The sequence below is a fragment of the Hemitrygon akajei genome, chromosome 2 (genome assembly GCF_048418815.1).
Source record: "Hemitrygon akajei chromosome 2, sHemAka1.3, whole genome shotgun sequence".
Lineage (NCBI taxonomy): Eukaryota > Metazoa > Chordata > Chondrichthyes > Myliobatiformes > Dasyatidae > Hemitrygon > Hemitrygon akajei.
Genome location: NC_133125.1, coordinates 186,585,226 through 186,610,325, shown reverse-complemented (window position 1 = coordinate 186,610,325; position 25,100 = coordinate 186,585,226). Strand labels below are relative to the sequence as shown.

The 25,100-nt window shown below is 52.2% G+C and overlaps 1 protein-coding gene across 1 annotated transcript; it reads left to right on the top strand.

Annotated features, from left to right (window-relative positions):
• Positions 1 to 25,100, top strand: LOC140719141 (E3 ubiquitin-protein ligase RNF5-like). The gene is made up of 6 exons (XM_073033553.1): positions 1 to 250; positions 13,624 to 13,642; positions 15,080 to 15,192; positions 18,027 to 18,081; positions 19,519 to 19,621; positions 24,874 to 25,100. Exons 1-6 carry the CDS (start codon positions 90 to 92, stop codon positions 25,008 to 25,010), a joined length of 588 nt encoding a protein of 195 aa, XP_072889654.1. The 5' UTR covers positions 1 to 89; the 3' UTR covers positions 25,011 to 25,100.

Genomic DNA, 25,100 nt, shown 5'->3' with positions numbered 1-25,100 from the left:
GCTGATTGACGTAGTGACCGGCCAGTCGTACGTCAAGGCGTTGTGTTTTCCCTCTTGGTCGAGGGCGGGTCGCTCTGTATTGTTCAGTCATGGCGGCAGCTGCCGATGACGGGGAGAAGCGCCCGGGCGAGCCCGAGGCCCGGTCCCAGGCCCCGGGATCGGCCCCGGGCGACAGGGCCAGCTTCGAATGCAACATCTGCCTGGACACGGCCAGGGATGCGGTCATCAGTATGTGCGGACACCTCTTCTGGTGAGCGGATCCCCGGACTGGAGGGTGGGAGGGCAGGGAAGGGGGTAGGGGCGGATCCCGGGGGAGGAGAGAGGGTGCAGATTCCGGGAAGCAGGGAGGATGGGAGGGCACTGATCCCGGAGAATGAGGTGTGGGAGAGGGGGCAGATCCCGGAGAATGAGGTGTGGGAGAGGGGGCAGATCCCGGGGAGTTGTGGGAGAGGGGGCAGATCCCGGGGAGGTGTGGGAGAGGGGGCAGATCCCGGAGAATGAGGTGTGGGAGAGGGGGCAGATCCCGGGAAGGTGTGGGAGAGGGGGCAGATCCCGGGAAGGTGTGGGAGAGGGGGCAGATCCCGGGGAGGTGTGGGAGAGGGGGCAGATCCCGGGGAGTGGTTTAGACCTGAGGAAAAGTAAGGAGGTCTATTCTGAGGAAGGGTGGGGGGTATTCCCGGAGGGAGAGTTTCGAGTTAGGGGGATCAATACTGGGGAGGAGAGAGGTTTTGGAGGGGGTAGTTCCTGGGGAGTGGAACGGAGAGAGGTGAAGGACCTCAGATTGGGTTGATGGAGACATAGGGTAGGGGGGATGTTGGGTTTGAGGTCTGTATAGGGGAGGGAGTTAGTGGGTAATGGGTTGTTTGGGTTCAGATACTCCTGGATGGGTGGTGGAGGTGGGCATGGGGTCCCAAGGAGGCAGGGTGGGGAGGCACTGGATGAGGAAGGGTATCTGGGGGAGGATGGACCAGAGGACAGAGGGTATCTGGGTTGAGGTGATCCCAGGTGGGGATGTCCTGGATTGAGGTGTTGGGCAATCTGTGTAGGAATTTGTGGTCCTGGGGAGAGAGGGTGTCTGAGTTAAGGTGATCCCATGCAGGGGAGATTCCAGATGGAGGTAAGGAGCACCTGAGGAGGGAGGGTGATCCCGGGAGGGGTGTCCTAATGGTGAGGGGAGAGAAGGAATAAGGTGGAGGGAGAGAGAGGTGGTGTGTGTGTGTGTGTATGTATGTGACCTGCAGTTGGTCTTAGGAGGGGTTGGAGAATGGGAGAGTGGGGTTATCCTGTCGTTGGTCTTAGGAGGGGTTGGAGAGTGGGGTTGTCCTGTCGTTGGTCTTTGGAGGGGTTGGAGAATGGAACTGTGGGTTGTCCTGTGGAAGGGCAGAGTCAAGCAAGTCCCAGAAGTGAGATCAGAACTGGGTTTAGTCTCACCGGCTTATGTTGCGAAATTTGTTGTTTTGCAGCAGCAGTACATAGTAATATATATATACACACAGAGATGGCAGAAAGTTTGTTAACTTTTTAGAATTTTCTCTCTTTCTGCCCTAACCTAAAATGTGATCTAAAATATGACTTAAAATGTGATCATATCTTCATGCAAGCCCTAAAACTAGTTAAAAAAGAAACCTATTAAACAAATAACACAATAAACATCATACTTGTTCATTTATTTATTGAGAAAAATTATCCAATATTTATTTGTTGGAAAAGTATGTGAACCTTTGCTTTAGTAACTGGTGTGATCCTGTTGTACAGCAATAACTTCAACCAAATGTTTCTGGTAACTATTGATCAGTCCTGCACATCGCTTTGGAGGAATTTTAGACCATTCCTCCTTACAAAACTGTTTCCTCCCTGGAATGTTGATGGGCTTCCTTGCATGAACTGTTTGCTTCAGGTCCTTCCACATTTCTAAAGGATTAAGGTCGGGTCTTTGATTAAGCCATTACAAATCACAAATTTCCTTCTTTTTAAACATTCTGTTGTTGATGTACTCTTGTCTTTTGGATGATTGTCACGTTGCATTATCCACCTTCTATTAAGCTTCAGGCGATAGACAGCTACCCTGACATCCTCGTGTAAAATTTCTTGATACAATTTCGAATTCATTGCAATTGCAAGCTGTCCAGATCCTGAGGCAACAAGACAGCCCCCAGACCGTGATACTCCTTCCACCAGCCCCCAGACCGTGATACTCCTTCCACCAGCCCCCAGACCGTGATACCCCTTCCACCAGCCCCCAGACCGTGATACTCCTTCCACCAGCCCCCAGACCGTGATACTCCATCCACCAGCCCCCAGACCGTGATACCCCTTCCACCAGCCCCCAGACCGTGATACCCCTTCCACCAGCCCCCAGACCGTGATACCCCTTCCACCAGCTCCCAGACCGTGATACTCCTTCCACCAGCCCCAGACCGTGATACTCCATCCACCAGCCCCCAGACCGTGATACTCCTTCCACCAGCCCCCCCAGACCGTGATACTCCTTCCACCAGCCCCCCCAGACCGTGATACTCCTTCCACCAGCCCCAGACCGTGATACTCCTTCCACCAACCCCCCAGACCGTGATACTCCTTCCACCAGCCCCCAGACCGTGATACTCCATCCAGCAGCCCCCAGACCGTGATACTCCTTCCACCAGCCCCCAGACCGTGATACTCCTTCCACCAACCCCCCAGACCGTGATACTCCTTCCACCAACCCCCCAGACCGTGATACTCCATCCACCAGCCCCCAGACCGTGATACTCCTTCCACCAACCCCCCAGACCGTGATACTCCTTCCACCAACCCCCCAGACCGTGATACTCCATCCACCAGCCCCCAGACCGTGATACTCCATCCACCAGCCCCCAGACCGTGATACTCCTTCCACCAGCCCCCAGACCGTGATACTCCTTCCACCAGCCCCCCAGACCGTGATACTCCATCCACCAGCCCCCAGACCGTGATACCCCTTCCACCAGCCCCCAGACCGTGATACTCCTTTCACCAGCCCCCCAGACCGTGATACACCTACCACCAGCCCCCAGACCGTGATACTCCTTCCACCAGCCCCCAGACCGTGATACTCCTTCCACCAGCCCCCCAGACCGTGATACTCCATCCACCAGCCCCCCAGACCGTGATACTCCTTCCACCAGCCCCCAGACCGTGATACTCCTTCCACCAGCCCCCCAGACCGTGATATTCCATCCACCAGCCCCCAGACCGTGATACTCCTCCAACCAGCCCCCCAGACCGTGATACTGCTTCCACCAGCCCCCAGACTGTGATACTCCTTCCACCAACCCCCCAGACCGTGATACTCCTTCCACCAGCCCCAGACCGTGATACTCCTTCCACCAGCCCCAGACCGTGATACTCCATCCACCAACCCCTCAGACCGTGATACTCCTTCCACCAGCCCCCCAGACCGTGATACTCCTTCCACCAGCCCCCAGACCGGGATACTCCTTCCACTAGCCCCCAGACCGTGATACTCCTTCCACCAGCCCCCAGACCGTGATACCCCTTCCACCAGCCCCCAGACCGTGATACTCCTTCCACCAGCCCCCAGACCGTGATACTCCATCCACCAGCCCCCAGACCGTGATACCCCTTCCACCAGCCCCCAGACCGTGATACCCCTTCCACCAGCTCCCAGACCGTGATACTCCTTCCACCAGCCCCAGACCGTGATACTCCATCCACCAGCACCCAGACCGTGATACTCCTTCCACCAGCCCCCCCAGACCGTGATACTCCTTCCACCAGCCCCAGACCGTGATACTCCTTCCACCAACCCCCCAGACCGTGATACTCCTTCCACCAGCCCCCAGACCGTGATACCCCTTCCACCAGCCCCCAGACCGTGATACCCCTTCCACCAGCCCCCAGACCGTGATACTCCTTCCACCAGCCCCCAGACCGTGATACTCCTTCCACCAGCCCCCAGACCGTGATACTCCTTCCACCAACCCCCCAGACCGTGATACTCCTTCCACCAGCCCCAGACCGTGATACTCCTTCCACCAGCCCCCTGACCGTGATACTCCTTCCACCAACCCCCCAGACCGTGATACTCCTTCCACCAACCCCCCAGACCGTGATACTCCTTCCACCAGCCCCCAGACCGTGATACTCCTTCCACCAGCCCCCAGACCGTGATACTCCTTCCACCAACCCCCCAGACCGTGATACTCCTTCCACCAGCCCCAGACCGTGATACTCCTTCCACCAGCCCCCTGACCGTGATACTCCTTCCACCAACCCCCCAGACCGTGATACTCCATCCACCAGCCCCCAGACCGTGATACTCCTTCCACCAACCCCCCAGACCGTGATACTCCATCCACCAGCCCCCAGACCGTGATACTCCTTCCACCAGCCCCCAGACCGTGATACTCCTTCCACCAGCCCCCCAGACCGTGATACACCTACCACCAACCCCCAGACCGTGATACTCCTTCCACCAGCCCCCAGACTGTGATACTCCATCCACCAGCCCCCCAGACCGTGATACTCCATCCACCAGCCCCCCAGACCGTGATATTCCTTCCACCAGCCCCCAGACCGTGATACTCCTTCCACCAGCCCCCCAGACCGTGATACTCCATCCACCAGCCCCCAGACCGTGATACTCCTCCAACCAGCCCCCCAGACCGTGATACTGCTTCCACCAGCCCCCAGACCGTGATACTCCTTCCACCAACCCCTCAGACCGTGATACTCCTTCCACCAGCCCCAGACCGTGATACTCCTTCCACCAGCCCCCAGACCGGGATACTCCATCCACCAACCCCCCAGACCGTGATACTCCTTCCACCAGCCCCCCAGACCGTGATACTCCTTCCACCAGCCCCAGACCGGGATACTCCTTCCACCAGCCCCCAGACCGGGATGCTCCTTCCACCAGCCCCCCAGACCGGGATGCTCCTTCCACCAGCCCCCCAGACCGGGATGCTCCTTCCACCAGCCCCCAGACCGTGATACACCTACCACCAGCCCCCAGACCGTGATACTCCATCCACCAGCCCCCAGACCGTGATACCCCTTCCACCAGCCCCCAGACCGGGATGCTCCTTCCACCAGCCCCCAGACCGGGATACTCCTTCCACCAACCCCCCAGACCGTGATACTCCTTCCACCAGCCCCCTGACCGTGATACTCCTTCCACCAACCCCCCAGACCGTGATACTCCTTCCACCAACCCCCCCAGACCGTGATACTCCTTCCACCAGCCCCCAGACAGTGATACTCCTTCCACCAACCCCCCCAGACCGTGATACTCCTTCCACCAACCCCCCCAGACCGTGATACTCCTTCCACCAACCCCCCCAGACCGTGATACTCCTTCCACCAGCCCCCCAGACCGGGATACTCCTTCCACCAGCCCCCAGACCGGGCTACTCCTTCCACCAGCCCCCCAGACCGTGATACTCCTTCCACCAGCCCCCAGACCGTGATACTCCTTCCACCAACCCCCCAGACCGTGATACTCCATCCACCAGCCCCCAGACCGTGATACTCCTTCCACCAGCCCCCAGACCGTGATACTCCTTCCACCAGCCCCCCAGACCGTGATACTCCTTCCACCAGCCCCCAGACCGTGATACTCCTTCCACCAGCCCCCAGACCGTGATACTCCTTCCACCAGCCCCCCAGACCGTGATACTCCATCCACCAGCCCCCAGACCGTGATACTCCTCCAACCAGCCCCCCAGACCGTGATACTCCTTCCACCAACCCCCCCAGACCGTGATACTCCTTCCACCAACCCCCCCAGACCGTGATACTCCTTCCACCAACCCCCCAGACCGTGATACGCCTTCCACCAACCCCCCCAGACCGTGATACTCCTTCCACCAGCCCCCCCAGACCGTGATACTCCTTCCACCAGCCCCAGACCGTGATACTCCTTCCACCAGCCCCAGACCGTGATACTCCATCCACCAACCCCCCAGACCGTGATTCTCCTTCCACCAGCCCCCCAGACCGTGATACTCCTTCCACCAGCCCCCAGACCGGGATACTCCTTCCACCAGCCCCCAGACCGTGATACTCCTTCCACCAGCCCCCCAGACCGTGATACTCCTTCCACCAGCCCCCCAGACCGTGATACTCCTTCCACCAGCTCCCAGACCGGGATACTCCTTCCACCAGCCCCCAGACCGTGATACTCCTTCCACCAACCCCCCAGACCGTGATACTCCTTCCACCAGCCCCCAGACCGTGATACTCCTTCCACCAGCCCCCAGACCGTGATACTCCTTCCACCAGCCCCCAGACTGGGATACTCCTTCCACCAGCCCCCCAGACCGTGATACTCCTTCCACCAGCCCCCCAGACCGTGATACTCCTTCCACCAGCCCCCAGACCGGGATACTCCTTCCACCAACCCCCCAGACCGTGATACTCCTTCCACCAGCCCCCAGACCGGGATACTCCTTCCACCAGCCCCCAGACCGGGATACTCCTTCCACCAGCCCCCAGACCGGGATACTCCTTCCACCAGCCTTCACAGTTAAGATGCCAAAAAGTTCAACTTTTGTCACGTCTGCCCACTGAACATTGTCCCAGAAGCATCCAGGTGATCTTCTGCAAATCTGAGACGTGTAGCACCTTCTATGAACACCATTCTTGTTCAGCGTTTTACTTACAGTGGACAAATGAACAAAGATTTTAACAAATACTAAAGATTTTGCTGTTTCCTTGGGTTCTTTTTCATTTCCTTCAGCATTGCACGTTGTGCTCTTGGTGTGATCCTTACAGGATGCCCACTGCTAGGGAGAGTAGCAACAGTACTGAGTTTCCTCCATTTGCGGACAGTTTCCCTCACAGTGGACTGATGAACGCTCAGGTCTTTAGAAGTGCTTTTGTAACCTTTTCCAGCTTCATCTATCTCTACAATTCTTCTAAGGTCCCTTGAGAGTTGTTTTGATCAAGGCATGGTGCACATAAACAGTTCTACAGTGTCTATAAAAAGTATTCACTGCTCCCCTTGGAAGGTCTTGTGTCTTACTGTTTTACAACATTGAATCACAGTGGATTTAATTTGGCTTTTTTGACACTGATCAACAGAAAAACACTCTGTCTTGTCAAAGTGAAAACAGATCTTTGCAATGTGATCTAAATTAATTACAAATATAAAACACATTATAATTGATTGCATAAGTATTTACCCCCACCCCTTTAAGATGTCACACCATATCATCACTGGCACAGCCAATTGGTTTTAGAAGTCATCTAATTATTTAAATGCAGATTTGCTTTTAGAGACCTTTGTGCAGTCAAGGTGCTTCAACTGATTGTGGTAAAAATACACCTATATCTGGAAGGTCCAGCTGCTGGAGAGTTAGTATCCTGGTGGCAAAAACTACACCATGAAGACAAAAGAACACTCCAAGCAACTCCACAAAACGGTCATTGAAAAACATAAGCCAGGAGATGGATACAAGAAAATTTCCAAGTCACTGAATATCCTTCGGAGTGCAGTTAAGTCAATCATCAAAAAATGGAAAGAATATGGCACAGCTGTAAATCTGCCTGGAGCAGGCCGTCCTGTAAAACTGAGTGACCGTGCAAGAAGGGGACTAGTGAGGGGGGCGACCGAGAGACTTATCACAACTCCGAGTGAGTTACAAGCTTCAGTGGAAGAGATTGCACATACAACAACTGTTGCTTCACCAGTCACAGCTTTAACGGGAGAATGGCAAAGAGAAAGCCGCTGTTGAAAAAGAACTCACATGAAATCTCAGCTGGAGTTGGCCAGAAGGCATGTGGGAGACTCTGAAGTCAGCTGGAAGAAAGTTATAGTCTGGTTAAACCAAAATTGAGCTCCACATACTTTTGTTTTAAACCTAGACTGTGATTGTTTAAATCATATATGTCAAACTCAAGGCCCGCGGGCCAAATCCGGCCCGCGGTGGAATTATCTTTGGCCCGCGAGATAATATCTAATTCCTATTAAACCTGGCCCCAGTAATCGAAGCGCCTATGGCGTATGATATGGCTAATGCTGAGTTTATTCAGGTACCAGGTTTTCAGGGTTTTTAGTGTTTATTCGGCAGTCTTGCTCGGCAGTCTTCTTCATAAGAAACGGAATTTGTAAAGTGAAACACTTTGTAGTTATAGCAGAGACTGAGACACATGAGAGCAGGCTGAAAAAACGGAGGCAACGAAAGCTGCGTTCGCACGCGTCCGACTGATCCGGCCCGCATGAAGCTGCATTTTGCTCAATCCGGCCCGTGACCTAAAATGAGTTTGACACCCCTGGTTTAAATGATGTACTCAGTATTGATGAGAAGAATTACAATGGTTTGTGTGTTAATAGTTTAAGACCATAAGACATAGAAGCAGAACTAGGCCACTCAGCCCATCAAACCTTGGCTGATCCTGGATCCCATTCAACCCCATAAACTTGCCTCCTCGCCATGTCCTTTGATGCCCTGCCCAATCATGAAATGATCAACTTCCACCTTATATATACCCATGGACTGGGCCTCCACCACAGTCTGTAGCGGAGCATTCCACAGATCCACTACTCCCTGGCAAAAAAAATCCCTTCTTACCTCTGTTAGGATAGCCCCAAAATTTTGAGGCTGTACCCTCTAGTTCTGGAATACACCACCACAGGCAACATCCACTCCACACCCACCCTTTCTAGTCCTTTCAGCATTTGATAGAGTTCAATGAGATCCCCACACGTTCTTCCAAATTCCAGTGAGTACAGGCCCAAAGCTGCCAAATGCTCCTTAGGTTAACCCCTTCATTCCCAGAATCATCCTCGTGAACCTCCTCTGGACTCTCTCCAATGACAACATATCATTTCTGAGAAATGGGGCCCAAAACTGTTGACAATACTCCAAGTGCAGCCTGACTAGTGTGTTATAGAGCCTCAGCATTGTCTCCTTACACCATACGCCTTCTTAACTACAGAGTCAACCTGTGCAGCAGCTTTGAGTGCCCAATGGACTCGAACCCTCTGATCCTCCACACTGCCAAGAGTCTGACCATTAATACTGTATTCTGCCATCATACTTGACCTACCAAAATGAACCACCTCACACTTACCTGGGTTAAACTCCAGGCGCCACTTGTTAGCCCAGTTTTGCATCCTGTCAATGTCCCGCTGTAACCTCTGACACCCCTCCACACTATCCACAACACCTCCAACCTTTGTGTCATCAGCAAACTTACTAACCCATCCTCCACTTCCTTATCCAGGTCACTTATAAAAATCATGAAGAGTAAGGGTCCCAGAACAGATCCCTGAGGCACACCACTGGTCACCGACCTCCATGCAGAATATGACCCGTCTACAACCACTCTTTGTCTTCTGAGGGCAAGTCAGTTCTGGATCCACAAAGCAATGTCCCCTTGGATCCCATGCCTCCTTACTTTCTCAATAAGCCTTGCATGGGGAACCTTATCAAATGTCTTGCTGAATCCATATACACTACATCTACTGCTCTTCCTTTATCAATGTGTTTAGTCACATCCTCAAAAAATTCAATCAGGCTCGTAAAGAACGACCTGTCTTTGACAAAACTATGCTGACTATTCCTAATCATATTATGCCTCTCCAAATGTTCACAAATCCTGCCTCTCAGGATCTTCTCCATCAACTTACCAACCACTGAGGTAAGACTCACTGGTCTGTAATTTCCTGGGCTAACTCTACTCCCTTCCTTGAATAAAGGAACAACATCTGCAACCCTCCAATCCTCTGGAACCTCTCCTGTCCCCATTGATGATGCAAAGATCATCGCCAGAGGCTCAGCAATCTCCTCCCTCGCCTCCCACAGTAGCCTGGGGTACATCTCATCCGATCCAAGAGACTAATCCAACTTGATGCTTTCCAAAAGCTCCAGCACATCCTCTTTCTTAATGTCTATGTGCTCAAGCTTTTCAATCCTCTGTAAGTCATCCCTACAATTGCCAAAATCCTTTTCCATAGTGAATACTGAAGCAAAGTATTCATTATGTATCTCTGCTATCTCCTCTGGTTCCATACACACTTTTCCACTGTCACACTTGATTGGTCCTATTCTCGCACGTCTTATCCTCTTGCTCTTCACATACTTGTAGAATGCCGTGGGGTTTTCGTTAATCCTGTCTGCCAAGGGCTTCTCATGGCCCCTCTGGCTCTCCTAATTTCATTCTTAAGCCCCTTCCTACTAGCCTTATCATCTTCTAGATCTCTATCATTACCTAGTGGTTTTGAACCTTTCAGAAGCTTTTCTTTTCTTGACTGGATTTTCAACAGCCTTTGTACACCAGGGTTCCTGTACCCTACCATCCTGTGATAATGTCTTCCACATGAAATTCATCTGCCATTTCTTTGTTCCCCATCACTACTTCACCAGCATCATTTTCCAGTGGTTCAATATCAATTATCACCTCCCTTCTACTCTTTATATAACTGAAAAAAGACTTTTGGTATCCTGCTTTATATTATTGGCTAGTTTGACCATGAGATACTGGAGTAGAAGTAGGCTATTCAGCCCATCGAGTCTGCCCCGCCATTCAATCATGGCTGATCCGATTCTTCCAGTCATCCCCACTCCCCTGCCTTCTCCCCATACCCTCTGTGTGTGTGTGGCCTCCGTCGGTTGTGGTCGACCATGGGTACTGTGCCTCTGGTAGTCACTGGTTTGTCGAGCAGTGTCGACTGTGGCTATTGAAGCCGATCCTGGAACGTGTCGACAGTTACTGCGTGTGTAGGGCATCGTGGAATTGTTGTCCACTGTCCGCTGTGCTCTCCGCTCCTCAAACTGACTCCGGATCACTCTTTCGCCTTGCTCTAGGTGTTGCTGAAGAGTACCTCGCCATTTGTTGCGGTCGTCTGCCGTATCCTCCCGGCACTCTGTGTTGATTTTTAAGGCTTTCTTGTCGCGCTTGCAGAGGTCCTTGAAGCGAAGCTGGGGTCTACCAACGTTCCTCTTGCCTGTTGCTAGATGTCCGTAGAGGATGTCCTTTGGCAGTCTACCATCCTTCATACAACGGACGTGGCCCAGCCAGCATAGTCTGCGTTGTCTTAAAAGTGTAAACGCTGTGGGAAGTCCAGCGCAGGAGAGGACCTCAGAGTTTGGGACTTTGTCTCTCCAGGTGATGCCGAGGATGTGGCGAAGGCTGCGCAGGTGAAACCTATTGAGTTTCCTCTCCTGTTTGGAGTAGATGGTCCAAGTCTCACTACCATACAGGAGGGTGCTGATAACGCATGCATTGTACACGGCAACCTTGGTCTTTGTAGCAAGTTTCAGATTCTCCCAGACCCGTGAGGAGAGTCGAGCAAGGATCGATGTTGCTTTGCCGATACGCCTATTGATTTCAGCATCGAGGGAGAGAGTGTCGCTGATGGTCAACCCCAAGTATGTGAACTCGTGGACCACTTCTAGATCGTAATTGTCGATGGTAATGACTGGTGTCTCCACTACGTTCTGGGCAAGGACATTTGTTTTCTTTAGGCTGATGGTAAGCCTGAAGTCCCTGCATGCCTTAGAGAAGCGGTCCATGAGAGTTTGTAGTTGCTGTTTGGTGTGCGAGGTTATAGCAGCGTCATCGGCAAAGAGCATGTCACATATTAAGATCTTTCGCACGTTTGTTCTTGCTCTCAGGCGCACAGGGTTGAACAGACGCCCATCAGACCTGGTGTGCACGTAGATGCCTTCCGTCGACGTCCCAGACACGTGCTTCAATAGCAGAGAGAAGAAGATGCTGAGTAACGTTGGGCCCAACACGCATCCTTGTTTGACTCCACTACAAATAGCGAAGGGTTCTGATGAGCTGCCATCGCACTGAACAGTAGCCCTCATGTCGTCATGGAATGACTTGATGATACTTTGGAGTTTCGGAGGACAGCCGATCTTGAGGAGAATCTGAAAGAGCCCATTCCTGCTGACAAGGTCGAATGCCTTGGTCAAGTCGATGAAAGTGACATAGAGGGGTTTCTGGAGTTGACGGAGTGAGAAAATCATGTCGACAGTTGCCCTCCTTGCACGAATACCGCATTGGGACTCGGGGTAGACTCGTTCTGCCAGAGTTTGTAGACGTGCCAGAGTTACACGAGCAAAGACGTTGTCGACAATACTCAGGAGGGAGATACCCCTGTAGTTGTTGCAGTCGCTCCTATCACCCTTGTTCTTGTACAAAGCGACGATTTTGGAGTCGCGCATATCCTGTGGTACAGCTGCTTCCTTCCAGCACTGACGAAGGACCCCGTGTAAAGGTTGGAGGAGTGAGCTCTTGCAGTGTTTGATTAGGTCTGGAGGAATCCCGTCATTGCCAGGAGCTTTCCCCGGGGCCAGACTCAATTGCCTTGCTGAGGTCCTCAATGGTTGGTTCGGAGTCGAATTAATCCATGACTGGTAGTCAGTGGATGGCTGAGCTAACAACAACATTTTCCCTGGAGTAGAGCTCAGAGCAGTGTTCTACCCAGCCTTCCATCTGCTTGCTTTTATCGGTGATTATCTCACTGCTGGCTGACTTCAGGGGTGTTGTCTTGCTCTGCGAAGGGCCAAGGGCCTTCTCGATACCATCATACATCAATCTGATGTTGTGGGTCACGCTGCTGTCTGAATGTCCTCACTGAGCTGGAGCCAGTACTCATTAATCACTGTCTTGCAGTACGGTCGGCCCTCCTTATCCGCGGATTCCGCATGCACGGATTTAACCAACCGCGGACCGGGAAAACCCAGAAGTTCTCTCTCCAGCACTTGTTGTTTGAGCATGTACAGACTATTTTTTCTTGTCATTACTCCCTAAATAATACAGTATAACAACTATTTACATAACATTTACATTGTATTAGGTATTATAAGAAATCTAGAAATGAGTTAAAAGTACAGGCAGTCCCCGTGTAATGGATGAGTTCTGTTCCTGAGTCCGTCTTTAAGTCAGATTTGAAGTCGGAACAGGTACATCTGGTATTATTTAGCGTCAGTTAAACGTTTTTCTTAGTATATAGTACAATTTTTACCTTTCTGTGCATATAAAACACTTCTGAACTGCAAATTTGGAGGTGTTGTGGGTAGTGTGAGGGCTGTCAGAGGTTATAGCAGGACATCAGTAGGAAGCAAAACTGGGCTGAGAAGTGGCAGATGGAGTTCAACCCAGATAAGTGTGAGGTGGTTCATTTTGGCAGGTCAAATATGATGGCTGCTTGTGATAAAGAATTCCAGATATTCACCATTCCCTTAATAAGGAATTATATGCAGAATTAAAAGGGTTAGAACCTAACTGACTTATTAGCGGCTTGACAAGTCATGCTGTGAGAGTAATGTATGAACAGAGAAGTGTTTGGGTGAGGGGGGGATATCACTGGCTGTTGTGGGCTTGGGGATGTGTCAAGGGGTCACCAAACGGGGTGTGTGTGGCCGGGGCTAAGGGCTCAGCACACACACGGTGGGGAGTGTACCCCCGGAGGATCGGGGTCAGCATGTGGTGCAGACTCTGTGTGTGTGTGTGTGTGTGTGTGTGTGTGTGTGTGTGTGTGAGAGATTGTGTTTGGGAACTGGGAGAGGAGTGTATGTGTGGGGGGGGCTTGTCTCGGCACAATTTTGCTCCCTGATATTAACTGTGTCCACCTGCCTTTTCTCTCTCTCTCTCACTCCCACGCCCTGCTTGGTGTGGTACCAGCTGGCCCTGTCTCCACCAGGTAAGCACATGTCTTGTGTACTGTCTCCCCTCACCCCGCTCTGTCCGTCCCCCTCACCCCGCTCTGTCCGTCCCCCGTCGCCCCGCTCTGTCCCTCCCCCGTCGCCCCGCTCTGTCCGTGCCCCGCTCCGTCCCGGGGAATGCCGGAGAGGTGGGGGGGGTGAGACCCTCGGGTGTAGTGGGGGAGGAGAATGCCTGTGAGTTGGGGGTCAGGGGAGGGTATTGACGGTGATACATGGGATGGGTGGTGTTGTGAGACGTTTGGAGGGTGGTGGGAATGCCGTAGGGATGGGCAGGGAATTGTGAGACCTTCAGGAGCAGGGGGTAGTGAGGGGAATGACTGGGTGTGGGGTGAGATCATTGGGGTGGAGTGTGTTTGGAGTGAAGGCGAAGGTGTCTGCAAGGCAGACTAGGGTGGAGCTGCAGACAGGAGAATTCGGAGCTGTGGGACACAAGTTTAAGGTGCTGGGGAGTAGGTACAGAGGAGATATCAGGGGTAAGTTTTTTTACTCAGAGAGTGGTGAGTGCATGGAATGGACTGCCAATGCGGTGGTGGAGGCGGATACGATAGGGTCTTTTAAGAGACTTTTGGATAGATACATGGAGCTTAGAAAAATAGAGGGCTGTGTGTAAGCCTAGTAACGGCTAAGGAAAGGACATGCTCGGCACAGCTTTGTGGGCCGAAGGGCCTGTATTGTGCTGTAGGTTTTCTATGTTTCTAAACTGGGGAGGGGTTGTTTTCCTTTCTAGAGCTAGTCTGCAAGCTATATTGAGTGGCTTGTGTGCCGGAAAGTGGGGAAATTGGCTAGTGAGGTGTGGGCTGACCTGAGACGTACAGGGGAGAGTCAGGTGGGGTGAGGTGTGGGCTGACCTGAGACGTACAGGGGAGAGTCAGGTGGGGTGAGGTGTGGGCTGACCTGAGACGTACAGGGGAGAGTCAGGTGGGGTGAGGTGTGGGCTGACCTGAGACGTACAGGGGAGAGTCAGGTGGGGTGAGGTGTGGGCTGACCTGAGACGTACAGGGGAGAGTCAGGTGGGGTGAGGTGTGGGCTGACCTGAGACGTACAGGGGAGAGTCAGGTGGGGTGAGGTGTGGGCTGACCTGAGACGTACAGGGGAGAGTCAGGTGGGGTGAGGTGTGGGCTGACCTGAGACGTACAGGGGAGAGTCAGGTGGGGTGAGGTGTGGGTGTAGGGTGCAGGTAGAAGGAAGTGCCCCACCTCAAACTCTGTCCCCAACCCCCTTCCTCTCTCGACAAATCCATTGCCTTTAATCCTTGTATACCTGTGACTCCTAACATTTGACCCTCTCCATGACATGCTCCTCACTGACCCCTACCTTAACCTCTGTCCATTTCCATGACCCTCTCCCCAGCACCAGCCTGTCACGTTAACCCTGAACACGGTCTCTAACTCCTAACCCCTGTGCCTGTCCCCCAGTGGTTGGAGACGAGACCCGATCGACAGGAATGTCCCGTCTGCAAAGCGGGCATCAGCGCGGAGAAAGTGATCCCGTTGTATGGGCGTGGGGGCAGCAGCCCAGAGGACCCCAGGTAGGTGTGTGTGAGCATGAGGGCGAGGGGGAGTGGGAGGTGTACGGCTGAGGGGAGAACCCTCCTGCTGCAAGGTGGGGATGGGAGCAGTGGACGGAAAGTGTGGCCCTGGCATGGTTTGGGAAGAGGAGTAGTCTTCAGTAGTGTCAGGGTAGTTACAGTTCACACTATAACTACAGGATAACTGCAGTTCACGTTGTAACTACAGTTCGCGTTGTAACTACAGGGTAACCGCAGTTCACGTTATAACTACAGGGTAACCGCAGTTCACACTATAACTACAGGGTAACCGCAGTTCACACTATAACTACAGGGTAACCGCAGTTCACATTATAACTACAGGATAACCGCAGTTCACGTTGTAACTACAGGATAACCGCAGTTCACGTTGTAACTACAGGGTAACCGCAGTTCACGTTGTAACTACAGGGTAACCGCAGTTCACACTATAACTACAGGGTAACCGCAGTTCACATTATAACTACAGGATAACTGCAGTTCACATTATAACTACAGGATAACTGCAGTTCACGTTGTAACTACAGGGTAACTGCAGTTCACATTATAACTACAGGATAACTGCAGTTCACATTGTAAATACAGGGTAACTGCAGTTCACGTTATAACTACAGGGTAACTGCAGTTCACATTGTAAATACAGGGTAACTGCAGTTCACATTATAACTACAGGGTAACTGCAGTTCACATTGTAAATACAGGGTAACTGCAGTTCACATTATAACTACAGGGTAGCTACAGTTCACACTATAACTACAGGATAACTGCAGTTCACGTTGTAACTACAGTTCGCGTTGTAACTACAGGGTAACCGCAGTTCACGTTATAACTACAGGGTAACCGCAGTTCACACTATAACTACAGGGTAACCGCAGTTCACATTATAACTACAGGATAACTGCAGTTCACATTATAACTACAGGATAACTGCAGTTCACGTTGTAACTACAGGGTAACCGCAGTTCACATTATAACTACAGGATAACTACAGTTCGCGTTGTAAATACAGGGTAACTGCAGTTCACATTATAACTACAGGATAACTGCAGTTCATATAACTACAGGATAACTGCAGTTCACATTATAACTACAGGATAACTGCAGTTCATATAACTACAGGATAACTGCAGTTCACATTATAACTACAGGATAACTACAGTTCACATTATAACTACAGGGTAACTGCAGTTCACATTATAACTACAGGATAACTGCAGTTCGCGTTGTAACTACAGGATAACGACAGTTCGCGTTGTAACTACAGTTCACGTTGTAACTACAGGGTAACCGCAGTTCACGTTATAACTACAGGGTAACCGCAGTTCATGTTATAACTACAGGGTAACCGCAGTTCGTGTTGTAACTACAGGGTAACCGCAGTTCACGTTGTAACTACAGGGTAACTGCAGTTCACATTGTAACTACAGGGTAACTATCGTTCACGTTGTAACTACAGGGTGCAGAAGAGATTTACAAGGATGTTGCCTGGATTGGGGAGCATGTCTTATGAGAATAGGTTGAGTGAACTCAGCCTTTTCTCCTTGGAGCAACGGGGGATGAGAGGTGACCTGGTCTCAGTGTATAAGATGATTGGAGCCATCATAATCAGAGGCTTTTTCTCGGGGTTGAAATGGCTAACAGAGGGCACAGTTTTAAGGTGCTTGGAAGTAGATACAGAGGAGATGTCAGGTAAGTTTTTTACACAGAGGGTGGTGAACATGTGGAATAACTGCCGGTGGCGGTGGTGAAGGTGGATACAATCGGGTCTTTCAAGAGACTCCTGGATAGGTACATGGAGTTTAGAAAAATAGAGGGCTATGGGTAATCCTAGGTAATTTCTAAAGTAAGTACATGTTCGGCACGGCATTGTGGGCCGAAGGGCCTGTATTGTGCTGTAGGTTTTCTATATTCTGTGTTTCTATTATAGGAAGGGTGGAGGCTTTAGAAAGAGTGCAGAAAAGGTTTACAAGGATGCTGCCTGGATTAGAATGAGTGAGGACTTTATTCAAACATACAAAACCATGGGGAACAGATGTTGTGATGTTTTGATGAGTAGGAGAGTCGTGAACAAGGAGACTCGGGTCATTTAAAACCCAGGTGTGTAGAAACCTCTCTGAGTAGTTGGTGAATGTCTGAAATTATCTGCACACATCCAACCCACCCACCCCGAGGTTAGAATTAGGCTGGACATGAATTCTGTCAAGTGTCCAGGGGCGATTCGCCAGGATGCTGCCTGCATGTCGTATCAGGAGAGGGTGAGCGAGCTCGAGCTTTTCTCTCTGGAGTGAAGGAGGATGAGAGGTGACTTGATAGAGGTGTACAAGATGATGAGGCATAGATTGAGTGGATAATCAGAGACTTTTTCCCAGGGCAGAAACAGCTAATATGTGGGGCATAATTGTTTGGAGGAGAGTATAGGGAGGATGTCAGGGGGTCAGAGTTGTGGGTGTGGGGAGCATCCTGCCAGGAGTGGTGGTAGAGACGAGACACATTAGAGACTCTTGGCACATGGAGGGCTGTGGAGGAGGGGGGAGTGTTAGAGTGATCTGAGAGTAGGTTAAGAGGACAACACATTGTGGGCTGGAAGGCCTTGGTGTACTGTTCTGTGATTTACTACCAGAGGCTGAGGGCTATCTGCTGTGGACCTAGTTGCTGGGGTGAGGGTTGCTGATGGATCACCAACCCCACTCCCTGCCTCTTGTCCCTGACGTGAGGGAGCTGGCTAATGGCACAAGAGAATCCACTCACTCCTAGGATGTATAGAGTCTGGGATTTTGGAATGGGTACCATGGATAAATGCCTTCTCTCTTCCACAGGCTGAAGACGCCACCCAGACCCCAGGGACAGAGGACGGATCCCGGACATAGAGGGGTAACCATCCATCAACAATCACTACCCTCCTCTAGCATCCCATGTAAAACCTGTGGGGTAGCCGTATGCGGAAGTGCCCCCCCCCCCCCAAGACCACTGACCCTGACAGGCCCTCCCGGTGGTGGTGGGGGGGTGGTTTCTAAATGTACCCTGATTATAGTCATCTCCCGGGGCATTTTCTGACTGTGAACGTCTCCCAGGTTATGTTCTGACTGTGAATGTGTCCCAAGGGATGTTCTGACTGTGAACGTTTCCCAGGTGTTGTTTAGACTGTACCCTGACTGTGAATGTGTCCCAAGGGATGTTCTGACTGTGAACGTTTCCCAGGTGTTGTTTAGACTGTACCCTGACTGTGAACATCTCCCAGGGGTTGTTCTAACTCTACCTTGGCTGTGAATGTCTCCAGGTGTCATTTTGATTGTACTCTGACTGTGAACCTCCCAAGGGATGTTCTGACTGTACTTTAGCTGTGAATGTCTCCAGGTGTTGTTTAGACTGTACCCTGACTGAACTTCTCCCAGGTGGTGTTCTGAATTGAATGTCTCCCAGGTGTTGTTCAGACTGCATCCTGACTATGAACATCTCCCAGGTGATGTTCTGACTGTGAACATTTCCCAGGTAATGCTCTGACTGCACCCTGGCTGTTAACGTCTCCCAGGGGATGTTCTGACTATAATCTGACTGTGAACATCTGCTAAGTGATCTTCTGACTGTGACCATTTCCTAGGTGATGTTCTAACTATAATCTAATTGTGAATGTCTCCCAGGTGTTGTTCTGATTGTGAACACTCCCAGGTGTTGTTCTGACTGTGAACTTCTCCCAGGTGATATTCTGACTGTGAACACGCCCAGGTGTTGTTCTGACTGTACCCTGACTGTGAACTTCTCCCAGGTGATTTTCTGACTGTGAATGTCTCCCAGGTGATGTTGTGACTGTAAATGTCTCCCAGGTGATATTCTGACTGTGAACACTCCCAGGTGTTGTTCTGACTGTACCCTGACTGTGAACTTCTCCCAGGGGATGTTCTGACTGTATTCTAGCAAATGTCTCCCAGGTGTTGTTCTGACTGTACTGTGACTGAATATCTCCCACGTGATGCTCTAACTGTACCTTGACTGTTAACGTCTCCCAGGGGATGTTCTGACTGTGACCATGTCTTAGGTGATGTTGTAACTATAATCTGACTGTGACCATCTCCTAGGTGATGTTTTGTCTGTACCCTGACCGTGAACGTCTCCCAGATGTTGTTATCCTAGTCTCCTGATTTCTCTGAACCCTTCCAGCCCTACACCCCTCTCGATCTCTGTGAAACCCTCAGGCCCCTACAACACCTCCCCTGTCTTGATCATCACTTCCTTCCCCTACACCCCACCCAGCTCCGACACTGAGTGAGTCATCTCCGATCCCTACTAGCCGTTGTCTCTGATATCACCCAGGGCTTTGCTGACACAGGGTTCCACCTGTCGTTTGGGATCGGAGCGTTCCCATTCGGGTTCTTCACCACAGTCTTCAACTCCACCCACAGCCCACACAACGCAGGTGTGTGAGTGGCGAGAGGGAGGATAGGGAGGGGGTTTGGGGAGGCGATTGCAGACGGGGAGGGGGTTTGGGGAGGGGATTGTGGACGAGGAAGGGGGTTTGGGGAGGCAATTGCAGAGGGGAAGGGGGTTTGGGGAGGCGATTGCAGATGGGGAGGGGGTTTGGGGAGGCGATTGTGGACGGGAAGGGGGTTGGGGAAGGGGGTTTGGGGGGATTGTGGACGGGGAAAAGGGATTGTGGATGGGAAGGGGATTTGGGGAGGGGATTGCAGACAGGAAGGGGGTTTGGGGGGATTGTGGACAGGATAGAGATTTGGAATGGGGATTTAGGAGGGTGTGGTTTATGGTGGAGAGGGGGCTTGTGAAGGGGGATGTGGTTTTGGGTCTGGCATTTGGGGGGAGTGTTTTTTGGTGGACAGGGGTTTGTAAAATGGGATGTGGATTTGGGATGGGCGTTCGGTAGGAGAGTGTTTTATGGTGGACGGGGGTTTGTGAGAGGATTTAGGATGGGCATTGGGGGGACTGTTTTATGGTGGAGAGGGGGTTTGTGGAAGGGAATTTGGATTTGGGACGTGCATTCGAGTAGTGGGGAGCAAGCGTTCTCTGGGGCAGAGGTGGATTTGGGCAGATGTTCTGGGAATGGAGAGGGGAGTTTGTAGAAGGGAATGCAGATTTGGGACATTCGCTTGGGGGACTGTTTTAAAATGGAGAGCGATAGTTCTGGGGGTGATGTGGATTTGGGACAGGTGTTTGGTAAAAATGTTTTGTAGTGGGGAGGGGGTTTGTGGAGGAGGAGGGAGATTTGGGATGGGTGTTCAGGGGAAGTGTTTGGTAGTGGAGAGGGGATTTGGGAAGGGGAGGGAGATTTAGGACGGGTGTTCAGGGGAAGTGTTTTGTAGTGGAGAGGGGGGATTGTGGAGGGGGAGGGAGATTTGGGACGGGTGTTCAGGGGAAGTGTTTGGTAGTGGAGAGGGGGTTTGGGAAGGGGAGGGAGATTTAGGACGGGTGTTCAGGGGAAGTGTTTTGTAGTGGAGAGGGGGGATTGTGGAGGGGGAGGGAGATTTGGGACGGGTGTTCAGGGGGAGTGTTTTGTGGTGGAGAGGGGGGTTTGGGAAGGGGAGGTAGATTTGGGACGGGTGTTCAGGGGAAGTGTTTTGTAGTGGAGAGGGAGTTTGTGGAGGGGGAGGGAGATTTGGGACGGGTGTTCAGGGGAAGTGTTTTGTAGTGGAGAGGGGGTTTGGGAAGGGGAGTGAGATTTAGGACGGGTGTTCAGGGGAAGTGTTTTGTAGTGGAGAGGGGGGATTGTGGAGGGGGAGGGAGATTTGGGATGGGTGTTCAGGGGGAATGTTTTGTAGTGGAGAGGGGGGTTTGTGAAGGGGGAGGGAGATTTGGGACGGGTGTTCAGGGGAAGTGTTTTCTAGTGGAGAGGGGGATTGTGGAGGGGGAGGGAGATTTGGGACGGGTGTTCAGGGGAAGTGTTTGTAGTGGAGAGGGAGTTTGTGGAGGGGGAGGGAGATTTGGGACGGGTGTTCAGGGGAAGTGTTTTGTAGTGGAGAGGGGGGTTTGGGAAGAGGGAGGGAGATTTGGGACGGGTGTTCAGGGGAAGTGTTTTGTAGTGGAGAGGGGGTTTGGGAAGGGGAGGGAGATTTAGGACGGGTGTTCAGGGGAAGTGTTTTGTAGTGGAGAGGGGGGATTGTGGAGGGGGAGGGAGATTTGGGATGGGTGTTCAGGGGGAATGTTTTGTAGTGGAGAGGGGGGTTTGTGAAGGGGGAGGGAGATTTGGGACGGGTGTTCAGGGGAAGTGTTTTCTAGTGGAGAGGGGGATTGTGGAGGGGGAGGGAGATTTGGGACGGGTGTTCAGGGGAAGTGTTTTGTAGTGGAGAGGGGGTTTGTGGAGGGGGAGGGAGATTTGGGACGGGTGTTCAGGGGGAGTGTTTTGTAGTGGAGAGGGTGGTTTGGGAAGGGGGAGGGAGATTTGGGATGGGTGTTCAGGGGGAAGTGTTTTGTAGTGGAGAGGGGGGATTGTGGAGGGGGAGGGAGATTTGGGACAGGTGTTCAGGGGGAGTATTTTGTAGTGGAGAGGGGGGGTTTGTGGAGGGGGAGGGAGATTTGGGACGGGTGTTCAGGGGGAGTGTTTTGTAGTGGAGAGGGGGGGGTTTGTGGAGGGGGAGGGAGATTTGGGACGGGTGTTCAGGGGGAGTGTTGTGGTGGAGAGGGGGGTTTGGGAAGGGGAGGTAGATTTGGGACGGGGTGTTCAGGGGAAGTGTTTTGTAGTGGAGAGGGGGGTTTGGGAAGAGGGAGTGAGATTTGGGACGGGTGTTCAGGGGAAGTGTTTTGTAGTGGAGAGGGGGTTTGGGAAGGGGAGGGAGATTTAGGACGGGTGTTCAGGGGAAGTGTTTTGTAGTGGAGAGGGGGGGTTTGTGGAGGGGGAGGGAGATTTGGGACGGGTGTTCAGGGGGAATGTTTTGTAGTGGAGAGGGGGGGTTTGTGGAGGGGGAGGGAGATTTGGGACGGGTGTTCAGGGGAAGTGTTTTGTAGTGGAGAGAGGGGATTGTGAAGGGGGAGGGAGATTTGGGACGGGTGTTCAGGGGAAGTGTTTTGTAGTGGAGAGGGAGTTTGTGGAGGGAGAAGGAGATTTGGGACGGGTGTTCAGGGGAAGTGTTTTGTAGTGGAGAGGGGATTGTGAAGGGGGAGGGAGATTTGGGACGGGTGTTCAGGGGGAGTGTTTTGTGGTGGAGAGGGGGGTTTGGGAAGGGGAGGGAGATTTAGGACGGGTGTTCAGGGGAAGTGTTTTGTAGTGGAGAGGGGATTGTGAAGGGGGAGGGAGATTTGGGACGGGTGTTCAGGGGAAGTGTTTTGTAGTGGAGAGGGGGGTTTGCGAAGGGGGAGGGAGATTTAGGACGGGTGTTCAGGGGAAGTGTTTTGTAGTGGAGAGGGGGGATTGTGGAGGGGGAGGGAGATTTGGGACGGGTGTTCAGGGGGAAGTGTTTTGTAGTGGAGAGGGGGGTTTGGGAAGGGGAGGTAGATTTGGGACGGGTGTTCAGGGGAAGTGTTTTGTAGTGGAGAGGGGGGATTGTGGAGGGGGAGGGAGATTTGGGACGGGTGTTCAGGGGAAGTGTTTTGTAGTGGAGAGGGGGGTTTGCGAAGGGGGAGGGAGATTTAGGACGGGTGTTCAGGGGAAGTGTTTTGTAGTGGAGAGGGGGGATTGTGGAGGGGGAGGGAGATTTGGGACGGGTGTTCAGGGGGAAGTGTTTTGTAGTGGAGAGGGGGGTTTGGGAAGGGGAGGTAGATTTGGGACGGGTGTTCAGGGGAAGTGTTTTGTAGTGGAGAGGGGGGTTTGGGAAGGGGGAGGGAGATTTGGGACGGGCATTCGTGTTATTTCTTTAGTGGTGGTTTGGGGTTTGTGGAGGTGGATGGCTTTTTGAAGTGGAACAGTGTTTAGGTAAAAGGGAGGAGTTCTGGGACAGACTGTTTGGATGTTTTGCGACGGGTGTTGTTGTTGGTTACTGTGGGTGTGGGATTGGGGTTATCTGATGCGGAGGGTTTCTGAAGTGAGTGGTTTTCAAGGTGCTTGGGGGATGGGATGGTTTTGTAAGAGGGAGAGTGTTGGGAGGGGGAGTGGAGTTGTGTATGAGGGCAGGATGATTGGGGAGATGGTGGACCTCGTGGGTGTTTGGAGTTTTGGGACAGGTTTGAGGAGGGTAATGGTGTGGGGAATGGTTTGTGGTGGGATGTTTTGGGACAGGTTTGAGGAGGGTAATGGTGTGGGGAATGGTTTGCTGTGGGATGTTTTGGGACAGGTTTGAGGAGGGTAATGGTGTGGGGAGTGGTTTGCTGTGGGTTGTTTTGGGACAGGTTTGAGGAGGGTAATGGTGTGGGGAATGGTTTGCTGTGGGATGTTTTGGGACAGGTTTGAGGAGGGTAATGGTGTGGGGAGTGGTTTGCTGTGGATTGTTTTGGGACAGGTTTGAGGAGGGTAATGGTGTGGGGGAGTGGTTTGCTGTGGGATGTTTTGGGACAGGTTTGAGGAGGGTAATGGTGTGGGGGAGTGGTTTGCTGTGGGATGTTTTGGGACAGGTTTGAGGAGGGTAATGGTGTGGGGAGTGGTTTGCTGTGGGATGTTTTGGGACAGGTTTGAGGAGGGTAATGGTGTGGGGAATGGTTTGCTGTGGGATGTTTTGGGACAGGTTTGAGGAGGGTAATGGTGTGGGGAGTGGTTTGCTGTGGGTTGTTTTGGGACAGGTTTGAGGAGGGTAATGGTGTGGGGAATGGTTTGCTGTGGGATGTTTTGGGACAGGTTTGAGGAGGGTAATGGTGTGGGGAATGGTTTGCTGTGGTATGTTTTGGGACAGGTTTGAGGAGGGTAATGGTGTGGGGAGTGGTTTGCTGTGGGTTGTTTTGGGACAGGTTTGAGGAGGGTAATGGTGTGGGGAATGGTTTGCTGTGGGATGTTTTGGGACAGGTTTGAGGAGGGTAATGGTGTGGGGGAGTGGTTTGCTGTGGGATGTTTTGGGACAGGTTTGAGGAGGGTAATGGTGTGGGGAATGGTTTGCGGTGGGATGTTTTGGGACAGGTTTGAGGAGGGTAATGGTGTGGGGAATGGTTTGCTGTGGGATGTTTTGGGACAGGTTTGAGGAGGGTAATGGTGTGGGGGAGTGGTTTATTGTGGGATGTTTTGGGACAGGTTTGAGGAGGGTAATGGTGTGGGGGAGTGGTTTATTGTGGGATGTTTTGGGACAGGTTTGAGGAGGGTAATGGTGTGGGGGGTGGTTTGCTGTGGGATGTTTTGGGACCGGTTTGAGGAGGGTAATGGTGTGGGGGGTGGTTTGCTGTGGGATGTTTTGGGACAGGTTTGAGGAGGGTAATGGTGTGGGGGAGTGGTTTGCTGTGGGATGTTTTGGGACAGGTTTGAGGAGGGTAATGGTGTGGGGGAGTGGTTTGCTGTGGGATGTTTTGGGACAGGTTTGAGGAGGGTAATGGTGTGGGGGGTGGTTTGCTGTGGGATGTTTTGGGACAGGTTTGAGGAGGGTAATGGTGTGGGGGAGTGGTTTGCTGTGGGATGTTTTGGGACAGGTTTGAGGAGGGTAATGGTGTGGGGGAGTGGTTTGCTGTGGGATGTTTTGGGACAGGTTTGAGGAGGGTAATGGTGTGGGGGGTGGTTTGCTGTGGGATGTTTTGGGACTGGTTTAGTGCAGGCTGTGAACGGACCCATGCCCGGCTGCTGAATTTGTGTTACCCTCATTGCCCCCGCAGAGCGTGGATATGATCACCCTGCCAATGACTGGGACTCCTTCCTCGGGACCAATCGCGGAGCTGCCAGCAGCAATAACTGGGACTCCCTCTTCCTCTTCATTGCTATTTTCTTCTTCTTCTGGCTGCTCAGCGTCTGAGCCGCTTCCCCTGTTGGATTTGCCCCTGCTGTGGATCAATAAAGACTAGGCTTGTTCCTCAGCCTCCACCCACAGAGGTGGGAGATTCCA

What these genes read in the sequence shown, in the direction of transcription:
- LOC140719141 (XM_073033553.1), top strand. Translation starts at nt 90, where the DNA reads ATGGCGGCAGCTGCCGATGACGGGGAGAAGCGCCCGGGCGAGCCCGAG. An exon ending in AGCAGCCCAGAGGACCCCAG is followed by an intron (nt 15,193 to 18,026) that starts GTAGGTGTGTGT and finishes TCTCTTCCACAG; the next exon opens with GCTGAAGACGCCACCCAGAC. An exon ending in CCACAGCCCACACAACGCAG is followed by an intron (nt 19,622 to 24,873) that starts GTGTGTGAGTGG and finishes TTGCCCCCGCAG; the next exon opens with AGCGTGGATATGATCACCCT.